Source organism: Erythrolamprus reginae, chromosome 10 (genome assembly GCF_031021105.1).
Source record: "Erythrolamprus reginae isolate rEryReg1 chromosome 10, rEryReg1.hap1, whole genome shotgun sequence".
Lineage (NCBI taxonomy): Eukaryota > Metazoa > Chordata > Lepidosauria > Squamata > Dipsadidae > Erythrolamprus > Erythrolamprus reginae.
The window spans coordinates 34,938,169-34,964,618 of record NC_091959.1 but is presented as its reverse complement, the minus strand read 5'-3'; the positions used below and the strand labels follow the sequence as shown (position 1 = coordinate 34,964,618).

The 26,450-nt window shown below is 44.6% G+C and overlaps 1 protein-coding gene across 4 annotated transcripts in view; it reads right to left on the bottom strand.

Annotated features, from left to right (window-relative positions):
- The window catches only part of SFI1 (SFI1 centrin binding protein), a 63,679-nt gene that overhangs the window by 15,542 nt on the left and 21,687 nt on the right, over positions 1 to 26,450 (bottom strand). For 3 of the 4 annotated variants that reach the window (XR_011559963.1, XM_070762404.1, XM_070762406.1), the window contains exons 9-23: positions 26,170 to 26,326; positions 25,468 to 25,617; positions 24,033 to 24,103; positions 23,053 to 23,145; positions 21,585 to 21,682; positions 19,904 to 19,970; positions 10,270 to 10,400; positions 8,296 to 8,377; positions 6,654 to 6,832; positions 5,447 to 5,522; positions 4,035 to 4,130; positions 2,780 to 2,856; positions 2,076 to 2,178; positions 1,797 to 1,893; positions 120 to 280 (exon numbers count right to left, since the gene is read on the bottom strand). Coding sequence is in view for 3 of the 4 variants with exons in the window: in XM_070762404.1 (XP_070618505.1) it covers positions 120 to 280; positions 1,797 to 1,893; positions 2,076 to 2,178; positions 2,780 to 2,856; positions 4,035 to 4,130; positions 5,447 to 5,522; positions 6,654 to 6,832; positions 8,296 to 8,377; positions 10,270 to 10,400; positions 19,904 to 19,970; positions 21,585 to 21,682; positions 23,053 to 23,145; positions 24,033 to 24,103; positions 25,468 to 25,617; positions 26,170 to 26,326 (1,638 nt within the window). In the remaining variant the exon portion in view is untranslated. The remainder of the gene's footprint in view (positions 1 to 119; positions 281 to 1,796; positions 1,894 to 2,075; positions 2,179 to 2,779; positions 2,857 to 4,034; positions 4,131 to 5,446; positions 5,523 to 6,653; positions 6,833 to 8,295; positions 8,378 to 10,269; positions 10,401 to 19,903; positions 19,971 to 21,584; positions 21,683 to 23,052; positions 23,146 to 24,032; positions 24,104 to 25,467; positions 25,618 to 26,169; positions 26,327 to 26,450) is intronic. The other variant, XM_070762405.1, reaches the window with a different exon arrangement.

The window sequence follows — 26,450 nt, the reverse complement described above, 5'->3', positions numbered from 1 at the left end:
CCCATACCCCCCGCCGTGGAACCCCAACCAAGGTGGAAAGCCCCCCCCCTTGACCAGAAAGGGCCCCTCCCCTATGCTCCCCCCACCCTCAAGGGAGAGGAACTGGCAGAGGGGCTCACCAGGACCCGAAGGTGACTGAGATGATCTTGCTTCCACCTCTCCAGGCACCGGCGGAGAAGCTGCCTCCGGTGGTGCTCGGCGGCTAGGGTGAGGCCCCTCCTCTGCTGGGAAGAGTTGGCGGAGGCCTCCCTCCAGCGGAGAAACAGCCCCCGCAGCCTCCCTGCAAGGAGAAAGTCAGGGGGACTCAGCTGCTATGACACACACACCTGGTCACTCCCTGGCTGGGAAAGGCACTAGACCAGAGGTGCCCAACCGTGGCAAGTTTGAGACTTGTGGATTTCAGCTCCCAGAATTCTTGTCAGTTCTGGGGGGAATTCTGGGAGTTGAAGTTTATAATAATTTAATTTAATTTAATAATAATAATGTAATAATAATAATAATAATAATTATTATTATTATTATTATTTATTAGATTTGTATGCCGTCTCTCTCCACAGACTTGGGGTGGTTCACAAGAACAATAGTAACAATATAACAAATCTAATACATAAACTTTATAAGCCTGGGGTCTTAAAAGTTGTCAAGTTGGACCCCCCTGCACTAGAAACAGAAAGTGGAAAGTGTCGCTAGTTGGGTTTGGCAATACAGTGATCCTTCGTTTATCGCGGGTGTTCCGTTCCAGGACCACCCGCGATAAACAAAAATCCGCGAAGTAGGATTTCCACCACCACCACCACCATCATACATTGTCCCTCACATGCCCAGTGTTGTCGCACCTCTCCCTGGAGGACCCCCTGCGCCAGGCGAACTGGCTTCCCATCTGGATCCTGAAGATGCTGGGCACCCACAGCGGTCACCCCCTGCAGCCGCTCTCCTCCATGCCCACCAGCCCCATTGAGGTCAGTGCCAAGTCCAAGCCTCCGTTTGCCACCTACCTGGGCCCACCTTTTTTTTGGCCTCTCGGCTGTGCATGGTCCCAACTCCTTGCCCGGCTGTTTCTCCGGGCCGCGGCACTTCCGGAGCCCCATCTGGCTCTCCTCCCTCCCTCCACCTCTTAGTTCGGGGATCTCTGCTCCCCCTGCCGAACTGATTTGGCTGGCCGGCCTGTTAATGGCTTCGGCGCCTTCTTCTCCAACTTTGTACCGTGGTTTAATTCTGCTGCTCGATGCAGATATGGTTCTGTTAGTATGTCTCGGTGAAGCTAGACTGGAGACCTTCGACATACGCAGAGCAGAGTTTAAGGTAAGAGTGTGGATGTGTGATACAGCCAGTAACGACACAGACTTAGTATGATAAACAAGTATTATTTACATATATATATATATTTACAAGCCCAAAGCAGAAATAAACAACAAACCGCACATAGCAGCACGAAGCAGAATATAGTTCCCCCCACAAGCAAAGGCAAAGAATGAATGAGCTCTCCAGCATCATCATCGGGAGAGAGTGATGGCGCCCTCTTATGGAGAACCAGCCAAAGTCCTTAAAAGTATATTGCATCTATAAAGGTACAAACTACAATTAGTAGTTTACATACATGGCAACCCCAAATACTGGTGAGTACCATGAACTAACAGGCTCCACGTGCCACCTGTGGCACCCATGCCACAGGTCCGCCATCACTCTGCTAGGCACTGCTACCCCTCTTGCTGGCAAGTGGGAGAGAGGGCACGGCTGCCAAAAAGTTGCCCAGGCTGAAATAATTCCTCCAAAGAATCTCCCCCTTCCCTCCTCACCTGTCTGCAAGTGCCACTGGGCATCCTTCACAGCCAAAGCCGTCTTGTCCCGGCTATCGGCCTGCAGTGCAGCTGCTTCCCTCCACTGGAACAACACCTGTGCTGAGAAAACGAGGGGCTGGAATATTTCCACGAAAGACTCCCAGGACCCTCGCGAGAGCTGCTCACTGAGTTTCCCTTACTTTGGACGTCAGCCAAACCCAGCCCGAACTGGGGGTGGGGCAGATGGACGGAAAGCCAAAGTTTCCAGAACCGGCCTCCCCTTGTGTCTGAGGTTACCTTGCAGAGGAGGACCCGCCTATAATGGTGTCCAGCCAATCGGCCCGCCTTCACTTCCTGCCTGAGGTCAGCCGTCCTTCCCTTCCAGGATCGCACCACCTGCCTGGGAAACCAGAGAAGAACCGATGCCCCAAAGCGCCTGGAGCCCCACCAGATTTTTGGGAAGAATAGCTTCACATGGAAGCCCAGCGGCTGAGGAAGGGGAGGGGACCAGAATACCTCCGGGACCGCCTTCTGCCCCATGAATCCCAGCGGCAGATTAGGTCCCACAGAGTTGGCCTTCTCCGGGTCCTGTCGACTAAACAATGTCATCTGGTGGGGCCTAGGGGAAGAGCCTTCTCTGTGGCGGCCCCGGCCCTCTGGAATCAACTCCCCCCGGAGATTCAAACTGCCCCCACTCTCCTCGCCTTCCACAAGACTTAGAAGATCTATCTATGTCGCCAGGCATGGGGTAACTAATGTATCCCCTTTTCTGACCATTAAGTTATGTGTGGTTGTGATTATATAGTATTGATTGTTTTTTAAGATAGTGGGTTTTTAACTATTTAACATAGTTTTAACTATTAGATTTGTATTGTACTGTTTTATTGCTGTTGTGAGCCACCCTGAGTCTTCGGATAGGGGCAGCATGCAAGTCTAATAAATTATTATTATTAATTAATTATCACCAGCCCCATGAGGCTGAATCAGGGGGGTGGGATTACCGCAGCAGCTCCCGATGGTGGTCTCTCTCCTTCTGGGCCACCTGCTGAAGGATGTCCTGAATGCTCTTTTGGTAGGCCTGGAAGGAGAGAAAACTCACCCTGAGCCAGGGGTCTCCAACCTTGGCAACATTAAGTGTCAGGCTGGCTTCGCTCAGAATATAGGAAAAGCAAAACTCAGCATCCATGTTGAACTTCACAAAAGTGAACTTTACTAAATCAGAAGTGAATGCATCAAAAGAAAAGCAAAGTCTGAGGATAAAGGTGCAACAGTTGCCCATATCAAAGTAACCCCAAATGCCCCCCTTTTCAATTCACCCAATCCCCACTGTCCATCCTCGCGAGACTGACATTAAGACTAGTGGACTTCAACTCCCAGAATTCTCCAGCCAGCAATTCTGGAGACATGGCTGGATAATTCTTTATAACTTTAAGACTGGTGGACTTCAACTCCCAGAATTCTCCAACCAGTGTTGGCCGGAGAATTCTGGGAGTTGAAGTCCATCAGTTTTAAAATTGCCAAGTTTTTTCCGGGGGTATTTTAAAAAAAAAAAAAAAAATCCTCTCCATATACATTCACATAGTGCAATATACCTTAGCACCATTGTAAGTGTGAGCGGTCATTAACTGAGAACTGCTTGTGAGCCTATTCCGCTGTTTGATAGAAAAACCGTAAGAACATAAGAATCTAAGAAGAAACCTGCTGAATAGGGCAAAAGCCGATCGAGTCCAGCATTCTGTGGCCCACAGTGGCCCACCAATTGTCCATGGGGATCTTAAGCAGAAAGAGAAGGCAAAACCCTCCCTTTGCCCTGACCCCCAACAAATGGGACCCAAGGAAACCCTGCCTGCCTCCACCAGCATAGAGGCGGCACATGGACATCTGTTTCAATAACCACCTATGATACACTTGGCATCCCTGAATCTGTCTAATCCTGCCTTGAAGCTATCCAGGCTGACAGCTGTCACAACCTCTTCTGGAAGTGAATTGCATAAACCAAGGACCCTCTGGATGAAGAAATATTTCCTTTTATTTGTCCTCACTTTTTTACCTATGAGCTTTAGGGAGGGCCCCCTTGTCCTAGTATTACGTGATTCCTTTGGTTGAAGCCATTTCCAAGCCCCTGGATAGACATGAACCCACCCACCCACTGCTCAGCCTTCCAGCCTCCAAACACAATGGGGGAAAACCCCTCCCTCGGTTCAACCACTGCCGGCAGATGCTCTGGGGCTGCCCAAAGCAAGCCTGGCCTCCTACCTTCCAAGCCGCCATGACCCTGCCCAGCAGGGCCTGCTGGAAGTGCCCCTCGGCTCGGGCCGTCCTCTTCCACTTCTCGGACTTCTGCATCTGGTACTGGGAGGGAAAAGGAGCCTGGAGCAGGACTGGCAGGGACACTCCAGAAAACAGATAACACGCAGAGAGATAGAGATAGAGAGACAGAGAGAGACAGAGAAGGAGTGAGAGAGACACAGAGAGAGAGAGACAGAGGAGTGAGAGAGACACAGAGAGAGAGACAGAGAAGGAGTGAGAGAGACACAGAGAGAGACACACACAGAGAAGGAATGAGAGAGACGCACACAGACACAGAGAGAGACAGAGAAGGAGTGAGAGAGACACACGCAGACACACACAGAGAAAGAGACAGAGACAGAGAAGGAGTGAGAGACACAGAGACAGTGACATAAAGACAGAGAGAGAAAATGAGAGACACAGAGAAAGAGAGAGAATGAGAGAGCAAGGGAGTGAGAGAGACAGAGAACAGAGAAGGAGTGAGAGAGACAGAGAACAAGTGAGAGACACACAGAGAGAAAGAGAGAGACAGAGTGGCAGAGCAGATGTATTTCTCAGATGCCATTTGGAGCGTTGACACAGAGACACAGAGAAAGAGAGACAGAGAGAGGGGGAGACAGAGACAGAGAGCAAGTGAGTGAGTGAGAGAGAGACACACAAAGAAATATAGAAAGTCCGAGACCGAGAACAGGTGAGACACACAGACAGAAAGAGACAGAGAGAGAAAGAGAGATGCAGAGACCGAGACACAGAGAAAGAGAGACAGAGACAGACAGAGAGCATTTTCTGCAAAGCAGCTATTGGGGGCTGAAACCTGAGCTGGACTCCTTCCTATAGGAGGTGCATAGAGACACCTTCCCCAGCATAGGAACTTCTGCCAGGTCTTTTCCTCTTTTGAACGTGGGGAGGGTGCAGGGGCGTCTCTGAGCGTGATTTCTCTACCTGCCCAGGCGTATTAGCAGAATTGCGCCAGACTCCGCTAGCACTCAGAGCACATCTCACCCTTCCACCTTAGCAGCCCCCCTCTGCCCCCCAACAATCTGGTTCTTCATATTGGTAGAATGTTTAACAGCAGGGAAAAGCTGCCAATCCCAGCAGTCAGCTTCTTAATAATAATAATAATAATAATAATGATGATGATGATGATGATAATAATAATAATAATAATAATAATTTTTTAGATTTGTATGCTGCCCCTTTCTGAAGACTCGGGGCGCCATACAAATCTAATCTAATAATCTTGCTCCATTTCTGCCCATCCAGGCCACTCTCCTGCTCGAGCAGGGGTTGGGCTAGATGGCCTACAAGGTCCCTTCCAACTCTAAAATAGATAAATTGTGAGTGTAGTTTCCACGGGGAGCTTCCGTGGCTGCTCTCACCTGCCGCCACTTTCTCCACGAACAGCGCAGGAGCTTCTCAGAACGGAAGTGCGATGCCACCGCCTCCTTTGCCCGCCTGAAAAGAAGCACAGCAGGGCGCCGGAGCTTTGGCGACAGCCGGCCAAGAGACAGGAGTGTCCCGAGGAAAGGGACTCGGATTTTTAGCCTGGGATGGGGCTTCTGCAGCCCAGCACAAGCTGAGCTCCACTGAGTTTAATTATTATTATTTATTAATTGGACTTTTATGCCGCCCTTCTTTGTGGACTCGGGGCAGCTCACAACATATATAAAAAATATAAAATAAAACATCTGAAATCCAATTAATATAACTAATCTAAAATCATTCTAAAAAGGGCTCAAACATTAAAAATCATTCATTCAGATTCATACCACAAATATTTATTGGCCAGAGACTAGGGTCTAGTGACCCCAAGCCTGGCAGAATAGATGAGTCTTAAAACTCTTGCGGAAGGTGAGCAGGGTGGGGGCAGTGTGAATCTCCGGGGGGGCAGGGCCCCCACAGAGAAGGCTCTTCCCCTAGGCCCTGCCAAGCATCATTGTGTAGTTGATGGGACCCGGAGAAGGCTGATTCTGTGGGATCTGACCGGTCACTGGGATTCATGCGGCAGAAGGCGGTCCTGCAGGTAATCTGGTCCAATGCCATGTAGGGCTTTGTAGGTCATCGCCAATGCTTTGAATTGCATCTGGAAACCAATTGGCGGCCAATGCAGTCCGCGGAGTGTTGGAGAAACATGGACATGCCTGGGAAGACCCATGACCACTCGCGCGGCTGCGTTCTGCACAATCAGCAGTTTCCGAACGCTCTTCAAAGGTAGCCCCATGTAGAGAGCATTGCAGTAGTCGAACCTCAAGGGGATAAGGGCATGAGTGACCATGAGCAGAGACTCCATGTCCAGGTAGGGTTTAGAGTTACAGTAACTGAAATCTTGGGCTAAGAATGTCTTCGGGCTCCAAAAGGGCCCCACAAACTTCCTCAGAAACTAAACATTGAGGTGCCTCCATTTGCCCCCTTAGCAGGATCCATAGGGAGGAATCTGGGAGAGAAGATGGAAAGGGGGGGAGCCTCTTTGTCCTATATCACCCCGCCCACCGGCCATTTTGTGAGAGCACCCACAACACTTCAACCAGAGATTCCAACGATCCCTAGAGAGATGCAAAGCCCACAGTAAGAATCTGGGGTTCCTACCCTCTCTTCGTTTCCCAGACGTTCTCCCTCCAGAGGTGCAAAGTGGCCCGAAGGAGCCGTTGTCGGTGATGCCCCTTGGCCAAGGAGACGCCCTCTCGCTCTCCCAGGCGGACCAATGTGGCCCTTTGCCACCGGCCATAGAACTGGGACAAAACCTGCTGGTCAGCATGCAACGTTGCCTGCAGGGAGAGAGGACGGAGGTTGTGTTGGCAGCTGGGCTGCTCTGTGACGGCTTTCTGGTCAGCCTCTTGGCTTCAGAACTTCAGGAAAAACCACGGCTGCCAACCTGCCTTCCATTGAGGACCTGTAGACTGCAGGAGTCAAAAAGAGGGCGGGGAAAATATTTACTGACCCCTCACATCCTGGACACAAACTGTTTTAACTCCTACCTTCAAAAAGGTCGCTACAGAGCCCTGCACACCAAGACAACTAGACACAAGGACAGTTTTTTCTCGAAAGCCATCACTCTGCTAAACAAATAATTCCCTCAAAACTGTCAAACTATTTCCTAAGTCTGAGTTTTTTCTCATCATTTCTATCACCCATCTCCTCCCACTTAAGACTTTATGACTGTAACATGTTGCTTGCGTCCTTAAGATTTTTATTAATATTGATAGCTCCCTCATTGCTTATTTGACCGCTATGACAATCATTGTTGTACTTCATGATTCTTCACAAATGTATCTTTTTCTTTTATGTACACTGAGAGTGTATGTACCAAAGACAAATTCCTTGTGTGTCCAATCACACTTGACCAATAAAGGATTCTATTCTATTCTATATCATGTTCGATTCTTTTTATATTCTATTCTATTCTATATCATATTCTTTTCTATATTCTATTCTATTTTATATTCTATTCTAGTCTATATTATATATTCTATTCTTTTCTATATTCTATTCTAGTCTATAATCTATTCTATATTCTATTCTATTCTATATTATATTATATTATATTATATATTCTATATTCTATTCTTTTCTATATTCTATTCTAGTCTATATTCTATTCCATTCTATTCTTTTCTAATTCTATATTCTATTCTAGTCTATATTATATATTCTATTCTAGTCTATATTCTATTCCATTCTATTCTATTCTAATTCTATATTATATTCTAGTCTATATCGTGTTCCTTTCTATATTCTATTCTATTTTATATTCTATTCTAATTCTATATTATATTCTAGTCTATATCATATATTCTATTCTTTTCCATATTCTATTCTATAATCTATTCTATATCGTATTCTATTCTAGTCTATATTCTATTCTAGTCTATATTATATATTCTATTCTTTTCTATATTCTATTCTAGTCTATAATCTATTATATGTCATATTCTAGTCTAGTCTATATTCTATTCTATTCTATATTCTATATGCTATTCTAATCTATAATCTATTCTATATATTCTATTCTATTCTAATTCTATATTCTATTCAGGTGGCCAAAAGCCGAGTGAGGGGTGGGAGTGTCAGGGGCCCGAGCCAGCCAGCCGGCCTCTGGGGCAGGACTCCCACCACCCTTGGAGAGAACAGCCAACGATGGGTGCCCAGATGTTCCTCCTGGCCGGACTAAGCAGCAGGCGAGTCGTGCAGAGAAGCCTGACCCCCCCCCCGGCCAAAGGCCACCCCTTACCGCCTTCTCTGCCGTCCGTTCCTCCTCTTGCTCGTGCTGCCTCAACCGCCACCGCGCAAAGACTCGCCCGGTCCACGTCTCCCTGTGGAAGAGCCCAGCGTCAGCCGCCCGAGAGAGAGCAGCCAGGCCTCTGAGATTCTCTGTGGGGCGCAGACTGGAGCCCCGCAGGGCTGAACCGCACAGAAGGCAAAGCAGCAGCAGCAGGAGAGCCAGAGCTGGTCCCAGGGAACAGCCACACTATCTCAGAGCCCCCTCTTCGCTTTCTTTGCGGGACAAAGGCAGCACAGCAGCCAAGGGGCACGGCCCCAAGTGGTTAACAAGCGAGATGGGGGGGGGTATTGCTGGGGGAGGGAGAGGATGCCTTCCAGTCAATTTTTAACTCTGTCCATTGTTGGGATGAATCCCCTGCAGTTTCCTTGGCTGATTATCCAGAAGTGGTTTTCTACTGGCCCCTTGTTTATTCATTTATTTTATTTTTTATTTATTATTAGAGTTGGAAGGGACCTTGTAGGTCATCTAGTGCAGTGATGGTGCAGCCGGCCAAGAAGGACGTCTTCGTGACATCAAAGCTCCGCCCATGGAATTCCCTATTGGGTTCCTCCCCACCATTTGAGCCTCCCGACCAGCCCGACAGCTCTGCGGCTCTTTTGAAAAGCTGACAGCCGGGTGGTGGGGCTTCTCAGCGTCCTCCTGAAACCGAATGCCGACCCCGAACTTTTGCCGAACTTCCAGATTCGGCATTGGGAGAACGCTGAGAAGCACCCGGATGTTTCAAAAGGTGACAGCCGGGCGGCGGCGGTTTTTTGCATTTTTTTTCTTGCACGCATTAATTCATTTTACCTTGTTTCCTATGGGAAACAATGTTTCGTCTTACACACTTTTCGCCTTACAAACCTCCTCCAGGAACCAATTAAGTTCGTAAGACGAGGTATTACTGTATTGTCAACCAAACAGTTATCGACAAAGTCCTAACAGAAACCACATCTGGCAAAGACTGGGAGGAAGGGGGGATGTTTAGCGGGCAGCACAGAGGCTGCAGAGAACTGTGCTAGTGCTCTTCAGAGGTCGAAGACCAGAACCCACAGACCCAAACTACAAGGACACAGACTCGGGTTCGATAAAAGAGGCGCCTCATGAAATGGTGTGTTCCTTTCTGTGAAAGGTGTTCAAACCACGGCTGCATTGGATCTGCCCCAGATATGGTTGGAGCAGATTCTACACCAGACCTGAGCAAGGGGCGGCCCGTGGGCCGCATCTGGCCTGTCCGCTGTCTGTGACCGGCCCGCCTGCTATCTGTGACCAGTCCGCGGAGGTTGGGGTCCGCTCCAGTGCGAGGATGAAAGCGCTCACCACGTCTGCTGGGACTCCTCCGGTTCCTGCTTTCCTGATGAATCACAAGGAAAGCAGGAACCGGAGGAGTCCCGGCAGACACGGTGAGTTCTTTCATCCTCGCACTGGAGCGGACCCTGACCTCCTACCGAGAGCGGACGAGCACAGAAACCAAGCAAACACTCCAGCGCAGTGACTGTGGTGCACCATGTTGCCTTAAAGCAAACAATTAGAGGTCTGTAGAGTGGGTCTGGGTGTTTAGGTCAGGCCAGGGTCTGGGTCTTTACAGTATTGGGTGGAACTGAGTTAATTATATGAGTCCAGCCCTCTAAAACCATCCCAATTTCTCATGCGGCCCCATGGCAAAATTAATTGCCCACCCCTGTTCTGCACGGGCCTGGTTGAAGGGAGTTTGCAACCTCTGAAGTCCTTTCCAGCTCTTGGGAGGCCACGATCCAAGGATGGACCCTCTCAACAGCTTCTCTGATTCAGCCTCCCCGATGTTCATGACTGAGCTGTAAACGCTTTCCTAGCTTTGCTCCAGGCACCTCGAGAGAAGATGCCGCCCAGGTCCCCATCAGGCAAGAAAGAAAGACGGGCTCCCTCGGCCCCAAGCCAGAGGCTGCAGCCAGCCATCCCACCCACCTGTGGAAGCCGGCGGCCACCCGGTTCATCTCCTTCCACCAGAGATGGTGATCGACGAAGAGCTTCCAGGCCTGAAAGGCAGCAGACAAGACCACCGACTGGCGATGCTGCTGGGCTTTGGCACACTGGAACTGAAGGCAAAAAGAGGATCACCCACCGCAGTCCCCTTGCAGGGATCGTCAGCCCTCCCAACCATGTCACTCACGTGGGAGATGCCCACCCAGATCACTGTTTAAGGGCTTAAGCTTTGCCCTCTCTCAGGCTCTCAGCAATTCCTGGCTTTGAAACAGTCACTTTAGGCGCCCATCTTCTATTTCTATTTCTATTCTTCATTCCATTATTCTGTTCTATTCTACACTGCTCAAAAAAATAAAGGGAACACTCAAAGAACACATCCTAGATCTGAGTGGACAGTTTGATTTCACAGACGTTTTGATTTACCTGAAGTTATATTCTGTTGTTTAAGTGTTCCCTTTATTTGAGCAGTGGATATTCCAATATCTATTCTATTATATTCTTTATTCCAATATATATTTTATTCTATATTCCAGTACCTATTCTATTCTATATTCCAATATATATTCTATTCTATATTCCAATATATATTCTATTCTGTTCTGTTCTATTCTATATTCCAATAGATATTCTGTTCTGTTCTTCTATTCTATTCTATTCTATATTCCAATATATATTCTATTCTATTCTATGATTTGATTATTGGTATCCTATGGTGATAATTAAGTGTTGTGCCTCATGATTCTTGACAAATGCATCTCTTATGTCCACTGAGAGCATCTGCACTAAAGACAAATTCCTTGTGTGTCTAATCACACTTGGCCAATAAAGGATTCTATTCTATTCTACTCTATTCCAATTTAACATTCCATTCTATCCCGTATTCTATTCTATTCGGTTAGCACAATGGTGGTGGACCTAAGAAACATGTGTCGCAGGTGAGACAGCATGTCATTTTTGGAGACATGTCAGGCCTCTGGAAACCGTTGGAAGTCATGAAAGAGGGCTGTGTTCTCACGCACCCTCGGGAGCCTGCAAAAAGCACGTGAGAATTGGACATGCTTCTCTGCCCATTTGGGAGGCTGGGAGGCCAGGGAAGAGCATTCTCTGAGATTTCCAGGCTTTATGAATGTTTTGAAAAACATTTACACTTATTTATTTAATAATAAATTAAAATCTAATGGTTTATTATTCTTTGTTATGAAGTGTTCCCCTTTTGTCTAGGTGTGTGCGTGCGTGCGTGCGTGTTTGTGTGTGTGTGTACACATGTGTGTATGTGACATGCCAGCATGACTAGTTAGGTATTTTCTGAATTTCTGACACACTGATCCCAAAAGTTTGTCCCTGACTGGCTTTGAGCATCTTCCAATCTAAACCGTGGGAAGGACTTCCGGTTTCGCTGAGGACCGCAGCGGAGTCTCTTGGCAGGGCTCTGCCTTGAGACCCCTTCAACCCTCCAACGCGATCGGATCGAGTCCGGATGGCTCGATCCTAGAACAGGGGATTCCCCTCTGTCCGGAGAGCCATCGCCGAGGCTCCGGGGACAGAGGGTTCATCCTGCAGCTCTGGTGCAGGGAGCACCGGTCCTCTTTCGAGAGGACACGGCCATTGCGATCCCACCTAACCAGCGGGAAGCAAGAAACATCAGAAAGTAAAAAGCAGAGAAATTAAACAACTCTATCTGAAAAGGGAATACCTCAAAAGAAGCTACAATTAAGGTAAAAAAATTCTATGTTCCATGTTAAGTAAGAAGATTGAAATACAAGAAAACGGAGAATTGAGAGTTTAAACGAAGGCGAAAGAGAAAGTTGTTAAAACAACATTGTATCCAGGCGCGATTTAACAGCCGGAACTTATTCTTAACACTTTCACTCATTTGGAACTGTAAAATTTCTGCAAACAAGGGGATCCAGAGGATTTTAAAAATGAGACACTAAAGGATTTATTATATACAAAATGATATTATTTGGTTGAAATTTTTTTCTTTTCCCTTTTTGAAGTAATTGGTTACGAAACATTGCAAAAATGAAGTCCGGGCTGGGATTATTCTAGCGGAAGGATCAGGACTGCTCATTATCTATCTACAATTTTTGAATAAATATATATAAAGAAAAAAAACCTTTTTCCTATACTTGAGATTTTTAAAATTTGGACTATTTGATTGACATCACTTGGATTATTTCGTTGGAGTATTTCGTTTGGAATTCGTTTGGATTAATAGCGGTTTTGGATTAATAGCGGTTTCGTTGGATTTACAGCGGAGAGTTTTTCCTGGGCTGTGAGAGACGGACCGACTTCATTTTAACTTTGTGAAACTGCATTTGCTTGGAAAAAGCTTTATAAACTTTTAAAAGACTATATTCTTCTTCAAATTACGGAATACCCTTGCAGCTTTCATTAAGGTGTTTCTGACAGCAAATTAGATCTTCAATCAAATCATCTTATTAGAATTGGAATATTAATAATTGTTTTTTCTTTTTTGCGTTTTCCCTCTGATAACTTTAACGTTTGAATTTCAATTTTACATTACATTATATTATAATTAATCTTGGTTTTGTTTATGCATTGCTAAATTTTTGGTCTTTGGTTCCCTGTTCCTCTTTGATTGAACAATAATTTTTAACTTTGATTGCCCCCCTTCTCATATTCTCTTTTTCTCTTTGTTTGCATTCACCTTCTCTTTCTGCTGAATTTCCTTTTTATTTCTTCTGCTGTGCTAAACCAACTTCTCTTCTTCTTTTTTCCTCTCTTTCTTTTCTCTTCTTGATATAAGATTTGGGCTTTAGAGTAATAAGAATTAATAAGCTGAGCATTAATTAGCTATATTTAGCTATATTTTATATTTTGAATTCTAATTGTGTTTGAAATTGAGCCTTTTATTTGAATTAGAATCCTTATTGTTATTAACTTAGCACAACTGATACGGTGGGTTTGGAATTTATAGTATTTGTCTACATACTGCCAACATAAAATAACATTAAATTTAAATTTGAAAATGTCAAGTACTTCCACCCATACTAAAACAATCAAGAAGCAGACAACTGTTGTTTCTTCTCCGCAAAGTTCACCTCATCCATCCCCCGCACAGCCGGTCTTATCAGCAACTATGTTTACCAAGGAAAAAGACAGAGAGAAACAACCTTCCCTGACTTCAATCCAAGAGACATTAACTACATTAAATGACTTTATGTTACAATCCCAACGAGATGCAACCCAACAGAGAGATGAAATTAAAGCAGAGATGGCTGAAATGAAGGTGGATACAGGTGAGATGAAAGACCAGATGAAGGAGATCAAACAAGCTTTGCAAGATAATGAAGAACGAATGAAGGCAGTGGAAGAAATTGCGGAAAAGGTGGAGAAAAGAATTGGTCATCTGGAGGACAAAGCTGCTTCACGTTACAGAGGGTATGATGAATCAATCACACATCTGGAAATGCAATGTGCGTCATATGGACTTCGATTTCAAAATGTAATAGAAGAAAAAGATGAAGATTTAAAGGCCATTATGGCTGACATTATTGGGAAAATCCTCCAGATGGACCCACTTGACATAAAAACAGAAATCGATGAAGTCTTTAGAATCTCTAATAGCTACATACGCCGTTTTAATCTTCCACGTGAGATTCACATCAAATTTGTAAGAAAAAGCTTGAGAGATGACATACTGCATTGGTCAAGAGCGGGTCAACTACAACACCAAGGCAAAGAAATAAAAATATTAAAACAAATTCCGAGACGTGTTCGAGAGACCAGAAGAGACTATCATTTCTTGACCAAACTTTTGATTAAAGAAAATATAACTTTTCGCTGGCTTATTCCACAAGGACTATCATTGACATGGAAATCAACAAGATATAAGTTGGAGAATTTAGACCAAGCAAGAGACTTTTATGAAAACAGTGGAATAAGCGAAATGGAACAGTTAACAAAAGAATTGGAAGCAATGCAGGCTGAAGCCATGGGGGCATTCACCCAAGCGGAGGAGCAGGACCATGGGGCCAGAAGAAAGCAACCTCAACGCGAAACCAAGAAATACAATAAATGACTATATTGAGAGATCTAAAAATCTTCTCAGTAAATGTCAATGGACTTAATGAACCAAAGAAAAGAAAACAAATGTTTTCCAAAATTAAGAACCAAAAAGCTCAAATTGTGATACTCCAAGAAGTACATATAAAAAAAAGCAATCGGAATTTATTGTTAAATAATAACATTGGAAATATGTATGCTGCATTAGCAGATCAAAGGAAAAGAGGAGTGGCAATGTATGTTGAGAGCTCTATAAATTCCAAACAATTATTTAGTGATAATGAAGGTAGAATTTTGATTGTCCAGGTTGATATTGAACCCAAACCTCTTGCTATTGTTTCTATATATGCCCCAAATGATGATCAAACTACATTTTACGAAAAATTACATCAAAAAATTATAGAGTTAAATTTGGAAAATATGTTAATTATTGGAGATTTTAATGCTATAACAAACAGACAATTAGACCATTCGGGGGTGAAGAAAAGTTGTAAAAAGAAAAAAAAGAATTTATTGCCCTCCACTTTTCAAAAAATGAAAGCAGAATTGTTATTGAATGACATTTGGAGGGAAAGACATCCTCATAGAAGGCAATATACTTTTTACTCAAACCCCCACAAAATTTGGACTAGAATAGATATGGTGTGGGCTCCTAAAACAACAGCAGAATACATACAAGAGGTAGAAATAGATGTTAATACTTGGGCGGACCACAATCCAGTTATAGTTTATATGAGAAATATTAAAAAGTATTATAATTGGCAAATGAATAGAAATATTTTGAAAGAGAAAGAATATAAAGAATGGATTGAAAAGGAATTAAAAATATTTTTTGAAATTAATAAAAATACAGACACCACTCCACAGAACTTATGGGATGTGACTAAAGCATACATAAGAGGATTAACAATATCCTATACCGCAAAATATAATAAAGAAAGAAAAAGAAAATATGAACAATTAATAAATGAACTAAAACAATTAGAGTCTTTATCACAACAAAATCTGAAAAATAAAGACTTGGGAAAAAAAATAAATTTAATTAAACATAAAATTAGACTACAAGAACAAAACCAGATATTGGAAAAAATAAAAAGAGCTAAGCAACAATATTTTGAGCATGCTAATAAACCAGGTAGATGGTTAGCATATAAATTGAGAAAACAGAGACAATCTAAATTAATTAGACAGTTAGAAGATAAGGATGGAACAATAAAACATGATTCAGAGGAAAAAGCAAATATAGTTCAGAATTTTTTTAAAGAATTGTACAAAGATGATAATATTGAAGAAGAAGTAGTATTTAAATATCTAGAGAGTGCAGAGCTACCACAAATAACAGAAGAGCAACAAGAAAAGATGGAGAGTCCAATAACAATGGAAGAACTCCTCACAGTTATTAAAAAGCAGAAAAATAATAAAGCCACGGGGCCGGACGCTATTCCAGCAGAGTGGTATAAAATAGAAAATGCAGTATTAAGAAATAATATGTTGCAAATTTTTAACGAATGTAGAGTAGATGCTAAAATTCCTAAATCATGGTCGGAATCTTTGATAACTTTAATTCATAAACCAGATACAGCAAAAGAAAAAATTAAAAACTATAGACCAATATCTTTATTGAATGTAGATTATAAAATTTTTATAGCAATATATGCAGATAGGCTGAAAACTGTAATAAATAGTAAAATTCATCCAGACCAAAATGGCTTCCTTCCAGGTAGACAAATCAAAAATAATCTTAGAACAATCATTAATGTATTAGAGTACTATGAGCAATATTCAGATAAAACATTATCTTTAATGTTCCTAGATGCCCAAAAAGCTTTTGATAACGTGAATTGGACATTTATAAAGATGCAATTAAACAAAATGAGATTCGGCCCCAAATTTGTCAATTTAATAGATGCTATTTATTCAGAACAAACGACAAAAATTATATTAAATAATGAGCAATTAGAAGCGTTTAAAATAAATAAAGGAGTGCGGCAAGGATGTCCCATCTCACCTCTCCTTTTTATTATGACTTTAGAAACACTCTTAATAAAAATAAGAGCAGACCCAAAGATAAAGGGCTTAACAGTTAGAAAAGAGACATATAAAGTCCAGGCTTTTGCAGATGATTTGACTTTTATAATGGAAGATCCGTTGGTTACAGCACCAAGATTAATCCAAACAATAGAACAATATGGTAAGGTAGCAGGTTTGAAAATAAATAAAAATAAAACAAAAATTATAACTAAAAATATGAGTAAAATACAAGAAAGTAATTTAGAATGTATTACTGGAATGCAAATAGTTAAAAAAGTAAAGTACTTGGAAATATGGCTAACAGCTAAAACAATAACATTAAAAAATGATAACTACATAAAATTAATTAATGAAATCAAAAAGGATTTAGAAATATGGAATAATTTAAAAATATCATTTTTGGGAAGAATTGCCACGATTAAGATGAATATCTTACCTAAGGTATTATTTTTATTTCAAGTGATCCCAATTAATCCAGGGGCAATTTTTAAAAAAAATCTAACAAATGTGGTTAAAAAATTTTTATGGCAAGGGAAAAAAGCAAGAATTAAGATAAATATGTTAGAAGATATAAAAGAGAGGGGGGGTTTTGCCCTCCCAAACTGGAAATTATACTATCAGGCAGCCGCTTTAACATGGATTAAAAATTGGATAACTTTAGAGGACACGAGAACATCAAAATTAGAAGGACATGATCTTATGCTTGGCTGGCACGCATTTGTTTGGTATGATAAAGATAAAAATCATTCTTATTTTAAAAGACATACGTTGAGAAAATATTTATTTGGCGTCTGGAAAGATATAAAGAAAAACCACTTTTTAACAATCCCGGATTGGGTTACCCCCTTGGATGCAATAATACACCCAAACTCTATTAATGATACAAGAAATATAAGATATAAAGACTTGTTAGATAACCAAATGAAATTGAAATCTAGAATTAAATTACAAGATGAAGGGATACAAATTGATTGGTGGCACTACGCACAGATTAGATCCAGATATCAGAAAGACAGTATACTTTACATATTTAATAAAAGTAAAAATTTGTTAAGTGACTTAATTACTAAAAATCAAAATAGGGTAATTGGAAAAATATATAAATATTTGATTACTCATAAGAATATTGAGTTAACATTAAAAGATAGTATGATACATTGGTGTAGAAACATAGGTAAAGAAATCGATTTAGATACATGGGAGAAAGTTTGGATGTGTAATTGGAAGATGACAAAGTCAGTTTCTATGAAAGAGAACCTGTTCTGTCTGGGTTTTCCCAGACCTCCACACCCACTGAAAAAACAGCCAGACACTCTGGTAAAATCCCAAAAGTATTTTATAGCAGAAAAAAATAAGCACAAAGGAAAACCTGTCTTCACAGCAGACAGGTTACAATACGTTACAACAGGGTCCTGATGTCCAGTCAATTTCACAAGCTTCTTGCTGGCACCACCCCCCCAAGGTTTCAATAGTCCAAGGCACAAACCAGGATTGTAGCCACCAAAGTTCACAGACAGGTCTCACGAATCTCCAAGATAAAACTCCACAAGCCAGGAAGGGTGGGGCCGCCTTTTATCCTTTCCCAAGCACCACACCCAAACCCAGCTGTGACCTCTAATGCTGGAAATACCTAGCCAATTGAGTTCGTCTCTGATTAGCTCTCCTTTGTCGCATATCTATGATGTCATGAGCATCTTCCCCCAGGGAATCCAGGCTGCTTGCTGGGGAGAGCTCCCCCTGGTGGAACTCTGGCTGTCCTTCTTCTTCAGCCTGGGATTCCGCTTCCTCGTCAGTCTGCACCTCCTGGTCCTCAGCCTCTCCCTCTGAGCTGGAAGCCGACAGCAAATCAGCCATTCCCGGAGGGGTCCCAGGCTGAACCACAACAAGAACCAAATTAAAATGTTCTATAGATGGCATCTCCCACCAAGTAGAATAGCAAAAATGTTCCCAAAGACATCACCCTTATGCTGGAAATGCAAGAAAGAAATAGGATCCTACTACCACCAATGGTGGACATGTAGTAAAGCTAAAATGTATTGGAAAATGATTGAGAAAATGACAAAAGAGATTACAAAGCAGAAAATAGATTTCACCCCGGAGTTTTGTTTGCTAGGAATTACTAACCAAAATTACAAAAAAGAAATTTTGTATTTGATTATACATATTTTTACAGCGGCAAGGATTATCTACGCGCAAAATTGGAAAGGGGAAGATATCCCCAAAGAAGAGGGAGTTATTGCAAAAATATTAGACTGCGCGGAAATGGACATGATGACAAGACGCTTGAATGATCAGGAAGAAACCAAATTTTATGAAACATGGAACAATGTTTATGAATGGATAGATAAGAATAAAAAATAAAGAAAGAAGAGTAATAATAAGTATAGATACTTTAGATAATTTTTTCTCATTGAAATTTATATTAGATTTAGTTTATATAGATAGAATAGAAACTTGTTTTTTTTAAAGATTTTTTGACTTGAAACTAGTTAGAAATTTTTATATGATATTAATCTTTTTCTCTATTAGATATTTTTTGTATTAGTAGCATTGAATTAGATATTCAATCGTGTATTCCTTTTTCTGTATCTGCATTTATACTTTTGAGAAGAGCAGGGATGATACATCCCTATATTGTATGTTAAATGTTTGTAAGTCTGTATGTTATTTTAAAGAAAATTAATAAAAAAATATTGAAAATCAATCTAAACCGTGGGAAGACCGTCTGTCCACTCTTGTCCTGGACTCCATGAGGCCATTTGTGGTGCTTGGAAGGGTGGGGCCCCTCCTTGACGACCCCTTCCAAGTACAGGGAATACAAGATGTGGGGGCGAGGGGGTTTCCCTCTGTGACCTCCCCAGGCCTGGCTGCTTGAAGAGGCAGCATCTGGCTTTTAGCCCTCTACAAACCCTCTTCTGGGAGCTTTTGAGAGTGCAGGGCCAAAATAAAGGCACAGACGGAGGGAAGGAAGGATGGAGAGATGGAAGGAAGGAAGGAAGGAATTTGGGAGAAATGAAGGAATTTGGAAGGAAGGAGAGATGAAAGGAAGGAAGGCAAGAAGGCAGGAAGGAATTTGGAAGGATGGATGGATGGATGGAAGGAAGGAAGGAAGGAAGGAGAGATGAAAGGAAGGAAGGAAGGAATTTGGAAGGCAGGAGAGATGAAAGGAAGGAAGGCAAGAAGGCAGGAAGAAATTTGGAAGGAAGGATGGATGGATGGATGGAAGGAAGGAGAGATGAAAGGAAGGAAGGAAGGAAGGAATTTGGAAGGAAGGAGAGATGAAAGGAAGGAAGGCAAGAAGGCAGGAAGGAATTTGGAAGGAAGGATGGATGGATGGATGGATGGAAGGAAGGAGAGATGAAAGGAAGGAAGGAAGGAAGGAATTTGGAAGGCAGGAGAGATGAAAGGCAGGCAGGCAGGCAGGCAGGCAGGGAGGGAGGGAGGGAGGGAGGAAGGAAGGAAGGAAGGAGTCAGACTTGGACCTTGAGGTGAAGACCAGGGCTCCCTGAGTCCCATGTGGTGGCTGCCACTCAGGGCGTCTGTTTCTGTGGCTCACCTTCCGCCATCTTTCCCTGCAGGCTCGCCGTCTCCAGGTCTGCAAAGAGTTCTGCAGCAGCCTCTGGCTGGAAGGCAAAATGGGCACTTCAGCCGAGGGCCAGCAGGCATTCAGTCACCATTTCCTGATGTTCAGTGCCAGGAAAAAGTTTCCCTCGGGCCAAACTGAATGGCCCAGCAAAGCAGAGGGTGACTAAATCCCAACTGGCAAGGGCTGGGCCAATGTGTTGTCTTAGGGCTGACGCGGGCACCTCTATTTGGTGTTAGGGCCCCCAAAACTCACCAGTTGGAGCCGCTGACGAAAGGGGTGCCTGCAATCCTTCCGGCTCCATCTAGGGTTGGCCGGAGCTGGGACCCAAATCCTCCCACCACTCCCCACACCTACGATTTCCAACAAGCCGGTTTACAGGAGGAACTAGTAACTACAGTGGTGCCTCTACTTAAGAACTTAATTCGTTCTGTGACCAGGTTCTTAAACAGAAACGTTCTTAAAAAGAAGCAATTTTTCCCATAGGAATCAATGTAAAAGCAAATAATGCGTGCAAACCCATTAGGAAAGGAATAAAAGCTCAGAATTTGGGTGGGAGGAGGAGGAAGAAGAGGAGGAGGAGGAGAGTCTCTGCTGTAGGAAGAAGGTGAGGGGAGGGGAATCAAAAAAATCCAAAACTTTAAGGCTTAAAAAAAAAAGAGGGACTCTGAGGCAGCGAGGAGCACGTGCCTCCAATACACCTGGAGCGAGGCTGCCTCTCATACACTGGCTGCTGCTGCTGCTACCTGCTTCCTCTTCCTTCCCATGCTGAAGGGCTCCCCTTTCCTCTCGCGCGCTCGCTTTGTAGCCAACGCCTTTCTTTCACTGTGGTGACTCTTCGGCTGCCCAGAGCGAAGGGAGCGTTTCTTTTCTCTGAGTACTGGCAGAGGTTTATTCCCTCTTCAAGCACCCAGAGAAAGGAAAATGCTTCGTTCGCTCTGGGCTGCCAAAGCCTCCTTAAGTGCCACCAAAAGGCTCCTCTGGCAGCCCAGAAAAGCCCAAGATGGCTGGGATTAAAGGGGGAATAGCAGGAAACTGACCGGGCCTTCGTGCCGTTCTCAAATTTCCTGGGAAATTTTCCTGGGCTCGGGTTCTTAAGCAGAAGAGGCAAAAAAACCTTGAACACCTGGTTTTTATGTAGAAAAGTTCTTAAGTAGAGGCGTTCTTAAGTAGAGCTACCACTGTACTCTAGCCCAGTGTTTCCCAACCTTGGCAACTTGAAGAGATCTGGACTTCAACTCCCAGAATTCCCCAGCCAGCATTCACTGGCTGGGGAATTCTGGGAGTTGAAGTCCAGATCTCTTCAAGATCCCAAGTTTGGGAAACACTGCTCTAGCCCACCTACTGCCCACCCCGTTGCACAAGTGTGAAAGGGTGGAGGGGGCATTGCTGTGGAGAAAAGAGGAGCAAAAATCAGTGCCCTTAAGGGCGAACCCCACACGCCAGGCACGAGTGACCTCCACGCAGGGGAAACCTCTCCAGCCCTGCCTTCCCTCTTGTCCGATGCTGGTCAGGATTTCCACAAGGGACTCTATTCTATCTCACTGCAAATTGCAACGGCACGGAAGCCAGCCAGGGGAAAACCAGGCAGACCCCACCACCCCACATTCATAACCGGAGCCTCGCTGGCATGCCACGGGACCCTTGGCAGCACCTGTGATGGGAAACGGCGGCCAGGCTCAGGGGTCGGTGCTGCTCATCCTCTTTCTGCTCCAGACGAGACCTCCAGGAAGCCCAGAACCTGGATGTGAGCTGAGGGAGGAGAGAAGCGGCAGTACATAAATCACAACTCCATTCACAAGATGCAGGCACCTCCTTGCTCATCACCAAACAGCGGCAGTTGCCACCTGGGATGGAATCTGGGACCCAGGGAAGAGCGGATCACACTTCCTATGTATGTATGTGTGTGTGTGTATTCTTTTCACTTTTCCTGCATACCTCCCTTCAGCTACCCTCAAGCCTGTGGAGACAAAACCTATCCGCCATTTTCATATAATAATAATAATAATAATAATAATAATAATAATAATAATAATAATAATAATAAAATTAGATTTGTATGCCGCTCCTCTCCAAGGATTCGGGGTGGCTCACCACAATAATAAAATACAATAAACAGTGGTACAAATCTAATATTAGTAAAACTGAAGTTAAAATCCCTTAATATTAAAAAACTACACAATCAGACCATTCTCAAGTGCTATAATCAGCAAAGGGGGAGGATCAGTCCCCCTATGCCTGGCCACATAAGTGGGTCTTTAACATCTTGCGGAAGATGGGGAGAGTGGGGGCAATTTGAATCTCCGGGGGGGAGTTGATTCCAGAGGGCCGGGGCCGCCAAGGAGAAGGCTCTTCCCCTGGGTCCCGCCAGATGACATTGTTTCCATTTCTTTGTCATCACCACCAATAATTTTAACAAACATAGAAGATTGACGGCAGAAAAAGACCTCCTGGTCCATCTAGACTGCCCTTGTACTATTTCCTGTATTTTATCTTAGGATGGATCTATGTTTATCCCAAGCATGTTTATATTCAGTGACTGTGGATTTACCAACCACGTCTGCTGGAAGTTTGTTCCAAGCATCTACTACTCTTTCCATCAAAGAATATTTTCTCACGTTGCTTCTGATCTTTCCCCCAACTAACCTCAGATTGTGCCCCCTTGTTATAGTGTTCACTTTCCTATTAAAAACACTTCCCTCCTGGACCTTATTTAACCCTTTAACGTATTGAAATGTTTCAATGATGTCCCCCCTTTCCCTTCTGTCCTGCAGACTATACAGATTGAGTTCATCAAGTCTTTCAAATATTGTTTATATTACTCAGGTTTGAAATTTGTTCAGATGCATAAAAATGATCTCTGAATAACCACCCCTAACAGCTCAACTGCCCTCTGTCATCTGTATCCACCCCTTAAAAATTCAGTTGTTCTCCAATCGGCAGCTGCTGAGTCAGAGGAAGTGATTCAGGCCGTTTTGAGGTCACTTCCGGTTTAAAAATGGCAGGCGCTTCCTTGCTCCGCCCACAAAATGGTGCAAAAAAACCCACCACCCAAAAGGACCCCTTTTCCAGCCAAGAGCTGCAGCCGGCAGAGATGCAGCTGGGGTAAAAGAGAGGCTCACCATGACCTGGTGCTGTTGAGTAGCCAGGTTCCTCCTCACTTGCTTGAGGGAAGCCTCCTGGATATTCCTTCGCAAGGCACGAAACCCACAACTCTGTGGAAAGCGGAAAAAACAAACAGCTGACCTTACTTCCAGACGCAGGGAAGGTGAACCTATGGAACAGCCCTTCCTCTCGAAAGGCACACCTGGCAAGGATGCCAAAAGAAGCAGGACCAAGGCTGTGCAACGCTGGGCTCAAGCAGGGAGCCTGGGAAATCTTGATTTACAGTGGTATCTCTACCTAAGAAGGGCTCTACTTATGAACTTTTCTAAATAAGAACCGGGTGTTCAAGATTTTTCTGCCTCTTCTCAAGAACCATTTTCCACTTACAAACTCGAGCCTCTGAAACTGTAACCGAAAAGCCAGGGAGAAGCCTCCGTGAGGCCTCTCTAGGAATCTCCTGGGAGGAAACAGAGCTGGAGAAGATGGGGCGAAGCCCCTGTGGGGCCTCTCTTGGAATCTCCTGGGAGGAAACAGGGCCAGAAAAGGCGGGGGGAAACGTCCATGGGGCCTCCATAGGAATTTCCTGGGAGGAAAAGGGCTGGAAAAGGCAGGGAGAAGCCTCTGTGGGACCTCTCTAGGAATCTCCTGGGAGGAAACAGGGCCTCCACCTTTCCTGTGGTTTCCCCAACCGCACGCATTCTTTGTTTTTACATTGATTCCTATGGGGAAAATTGCTGCTTCTTATAAACTTTTCTACTTAAGAACCTGGTCACGGAACGAATCAAGTTCGTAAGTAGAGGTACCACTGTACTTGTGCTGCAAGTGCCCAAAGCCCATGGCGTAACAGAGGGTGGGAGTTGAACCCGCACCCTTCCAGCCTGGGCCTTCTGCTGCCTGGGAATGTGCCAGGACCCCACACCCACAGCAGTTCTTTCAACCCCCCACAAGATGCCGAAGCCTCAGAGGCCTCTTCCCTGAGAAACCACAAAGCTCTTACCAGGAGGTGACGGTTATAGTGGCTTTGAGCCAGCCGGTAACGCTCTGCTTCTTCAGCACACAAGGCCACATCTGACGGGTGGGTTAAGAAATGCAACAGACTGGACTAACCTGCAGTTGCTTTATTCCTCAAAGGAGGAATGCAACATTTCAGAAGATGGTGTGGCTCAAGCACAGTTTCCTCTTATCCGCATCGTCCAAATGGAATGGACACCACCATCACTGCCGTTAGGAGTTAGGAGATAGTGGTCCTACCATCACCTCTATCTATCTTGGTACTCTTGATGCAGTGGCCCCCAACTTTTCTGGCTCCAAGGACTGGTGGAAAGAGAATGGTTTCATGCCTTTTGAGGAGGGGGCACATAACTGTCTCCTTGCAGGGAGCCAGAAAGGACCCATCCCTCTGTTATGCCGGGATTCGCGTTACGAGCCCCAATTAAGTCAGAAATGTAAATTCAAACACACCCGCTGTTGTAAAGTAAACAGAAAAGCCATTTATCCAAAACAAAGCTGTGCACACGCACTTTAAACTGAGCAAATTACAAATAACAGTCCTTGAAAGCTGCGAGAACAAAAACAAACAAAGCAGATAAGAGCAGCTGTGGAAGCGTCACAGCCAGTCAGTCCACAAGTTTTTACTTAGCTGTGAAATATCCCCAAGAGTCTGTGAAAAGCCAGGAACAAAATGCAAACACGACGTCTCCTTCTCCAAACGGATAAACTCCCACACGCACTCTCTGCAACGCTGGTAATTTATCAGCAACCCCATTAGCCTAATTGCCCTAGCCACAGGTGTTCTCCCTTATCTCCGATGATACCTACGCAGTTGGTCCCTTCTAGCCATGAGCCTGCGCATTCTGGCATCTATTCACCGATCCTCCTCCTCCGATGACCCACTAATGGGGACATTAACTAATGGGCTGGCTGCATCCATCTCTCTATTTTATGATTCTTCTTCTTCCCCAGCGTCTAACCTTGGCAAGGAATCCTTACTGTCAGAAGCTGATGGCAGTAAGACATGTCTCTGGGAACCTGAGGACTCTCCTAAGCCAACATCCAAATTCCCTGTTGCAGAAGCTGGCCCAGAGCCAACCACAACGCCCTCAAAGAAGTGTTGACAATCTCCTGGACCCAGCCCCATGTCACCTCCCTGCTAGCCAAAATCAGCCAGGAGGGACACGGGTCCAATAAACAGGTGGCAGAGCTCACCGCTCACCTGGCCTTGTCCACTTCATCAGGCGTCAGCAGGTCAAACTCCTCCCACACAACACAAAACTACCCAAATGAAGGATTGTATTTTTCTGCAAACCTCCCACGCAGATTTCCTTTTCCAAAGTAAGGTCTCTCTCTCTCGCACACACACACACACACACAAACGTTTGTGGGGGTTCTGCCCTAGTTCACCCCCAGCATCAGGAGGGCCCAGGAGCGGATACAGAGCTTCCACCGGGCAAAAGCCCTCCGCACAGCTGTGCCAGCCGCCTGCTGGGCGAGCTGCTCCGACTGCTTCTGGTGTCTCCATGCCAGCTGCCAGGCTGAGAAGTGGCAGAGGAGCAGCTGGGCGCGATGGTGCTGCAGAGCCAGCCCTGGGGAAAGAGAAGGGCAGGAGCTCAGTAAAGAAGGCCAGCACCGGGCGGAGGTCTTCTCCTGGTACAGGTGCCATCAGACGGAGTTGATGTTGTTAAGTGGGACGGTTCAGAGAGTTCCGTCCCGTGTCATGACCTTTCTTGCAACGACGTCTGCTGGATGTTTGTTCCAAGCATCTACTACTCTTTTGGTCAAATAATTCAGTGACTGTGGATTGACCAACCACGTCTGCTGGACATTTGTTCCAAGCATCTACTACTCTTTCAGAAAAATAATTCAGTTACTGTGGATTTACCAACCAAGTCTGCTGGAAGTTTTTTTCCAAGCATCTATGACTCTTTCAGTCAAATAATTCAGTGACTGTGGATTGACCAACCACGTCTGCTGGAAGTTTGTTCCAAGCATCTACTACTCTTTCCGTAAAATGATATTTTCTCATGTTGATTCTAGATTTTGGCGAAAGAGAGAAATTGCCGAAATCTTGCATGTGTGGGGACACACACATACATACACAAACACACGCACAAAGAGCCTCCTTTTGGGGCACTCACCGCTCCTGCGATGCTTCTCCCTCCGCTGGTCCACGTACTGGAGCCAGGACCTCAAGGCCTTCCGCATCGTCCAGTGCTGCAGGCGCCGGGCTGCCCAGCCGGCTGTGGCCCTCTCCCGCTGGAGTTGTGTGTCGAGGGCCTTCCACTGCAGCCAGGCCTGAGGAGAAGAGTGACCGGAGAGGCTGAGCGCCAGGAGGAGGAAGGGAAGGCTGACCAGTCAGGCCCTCCTTCTGCAAACCCCAGTCCTCAGACTTTGCTTAATTCACTCAGAATTTAGGAAA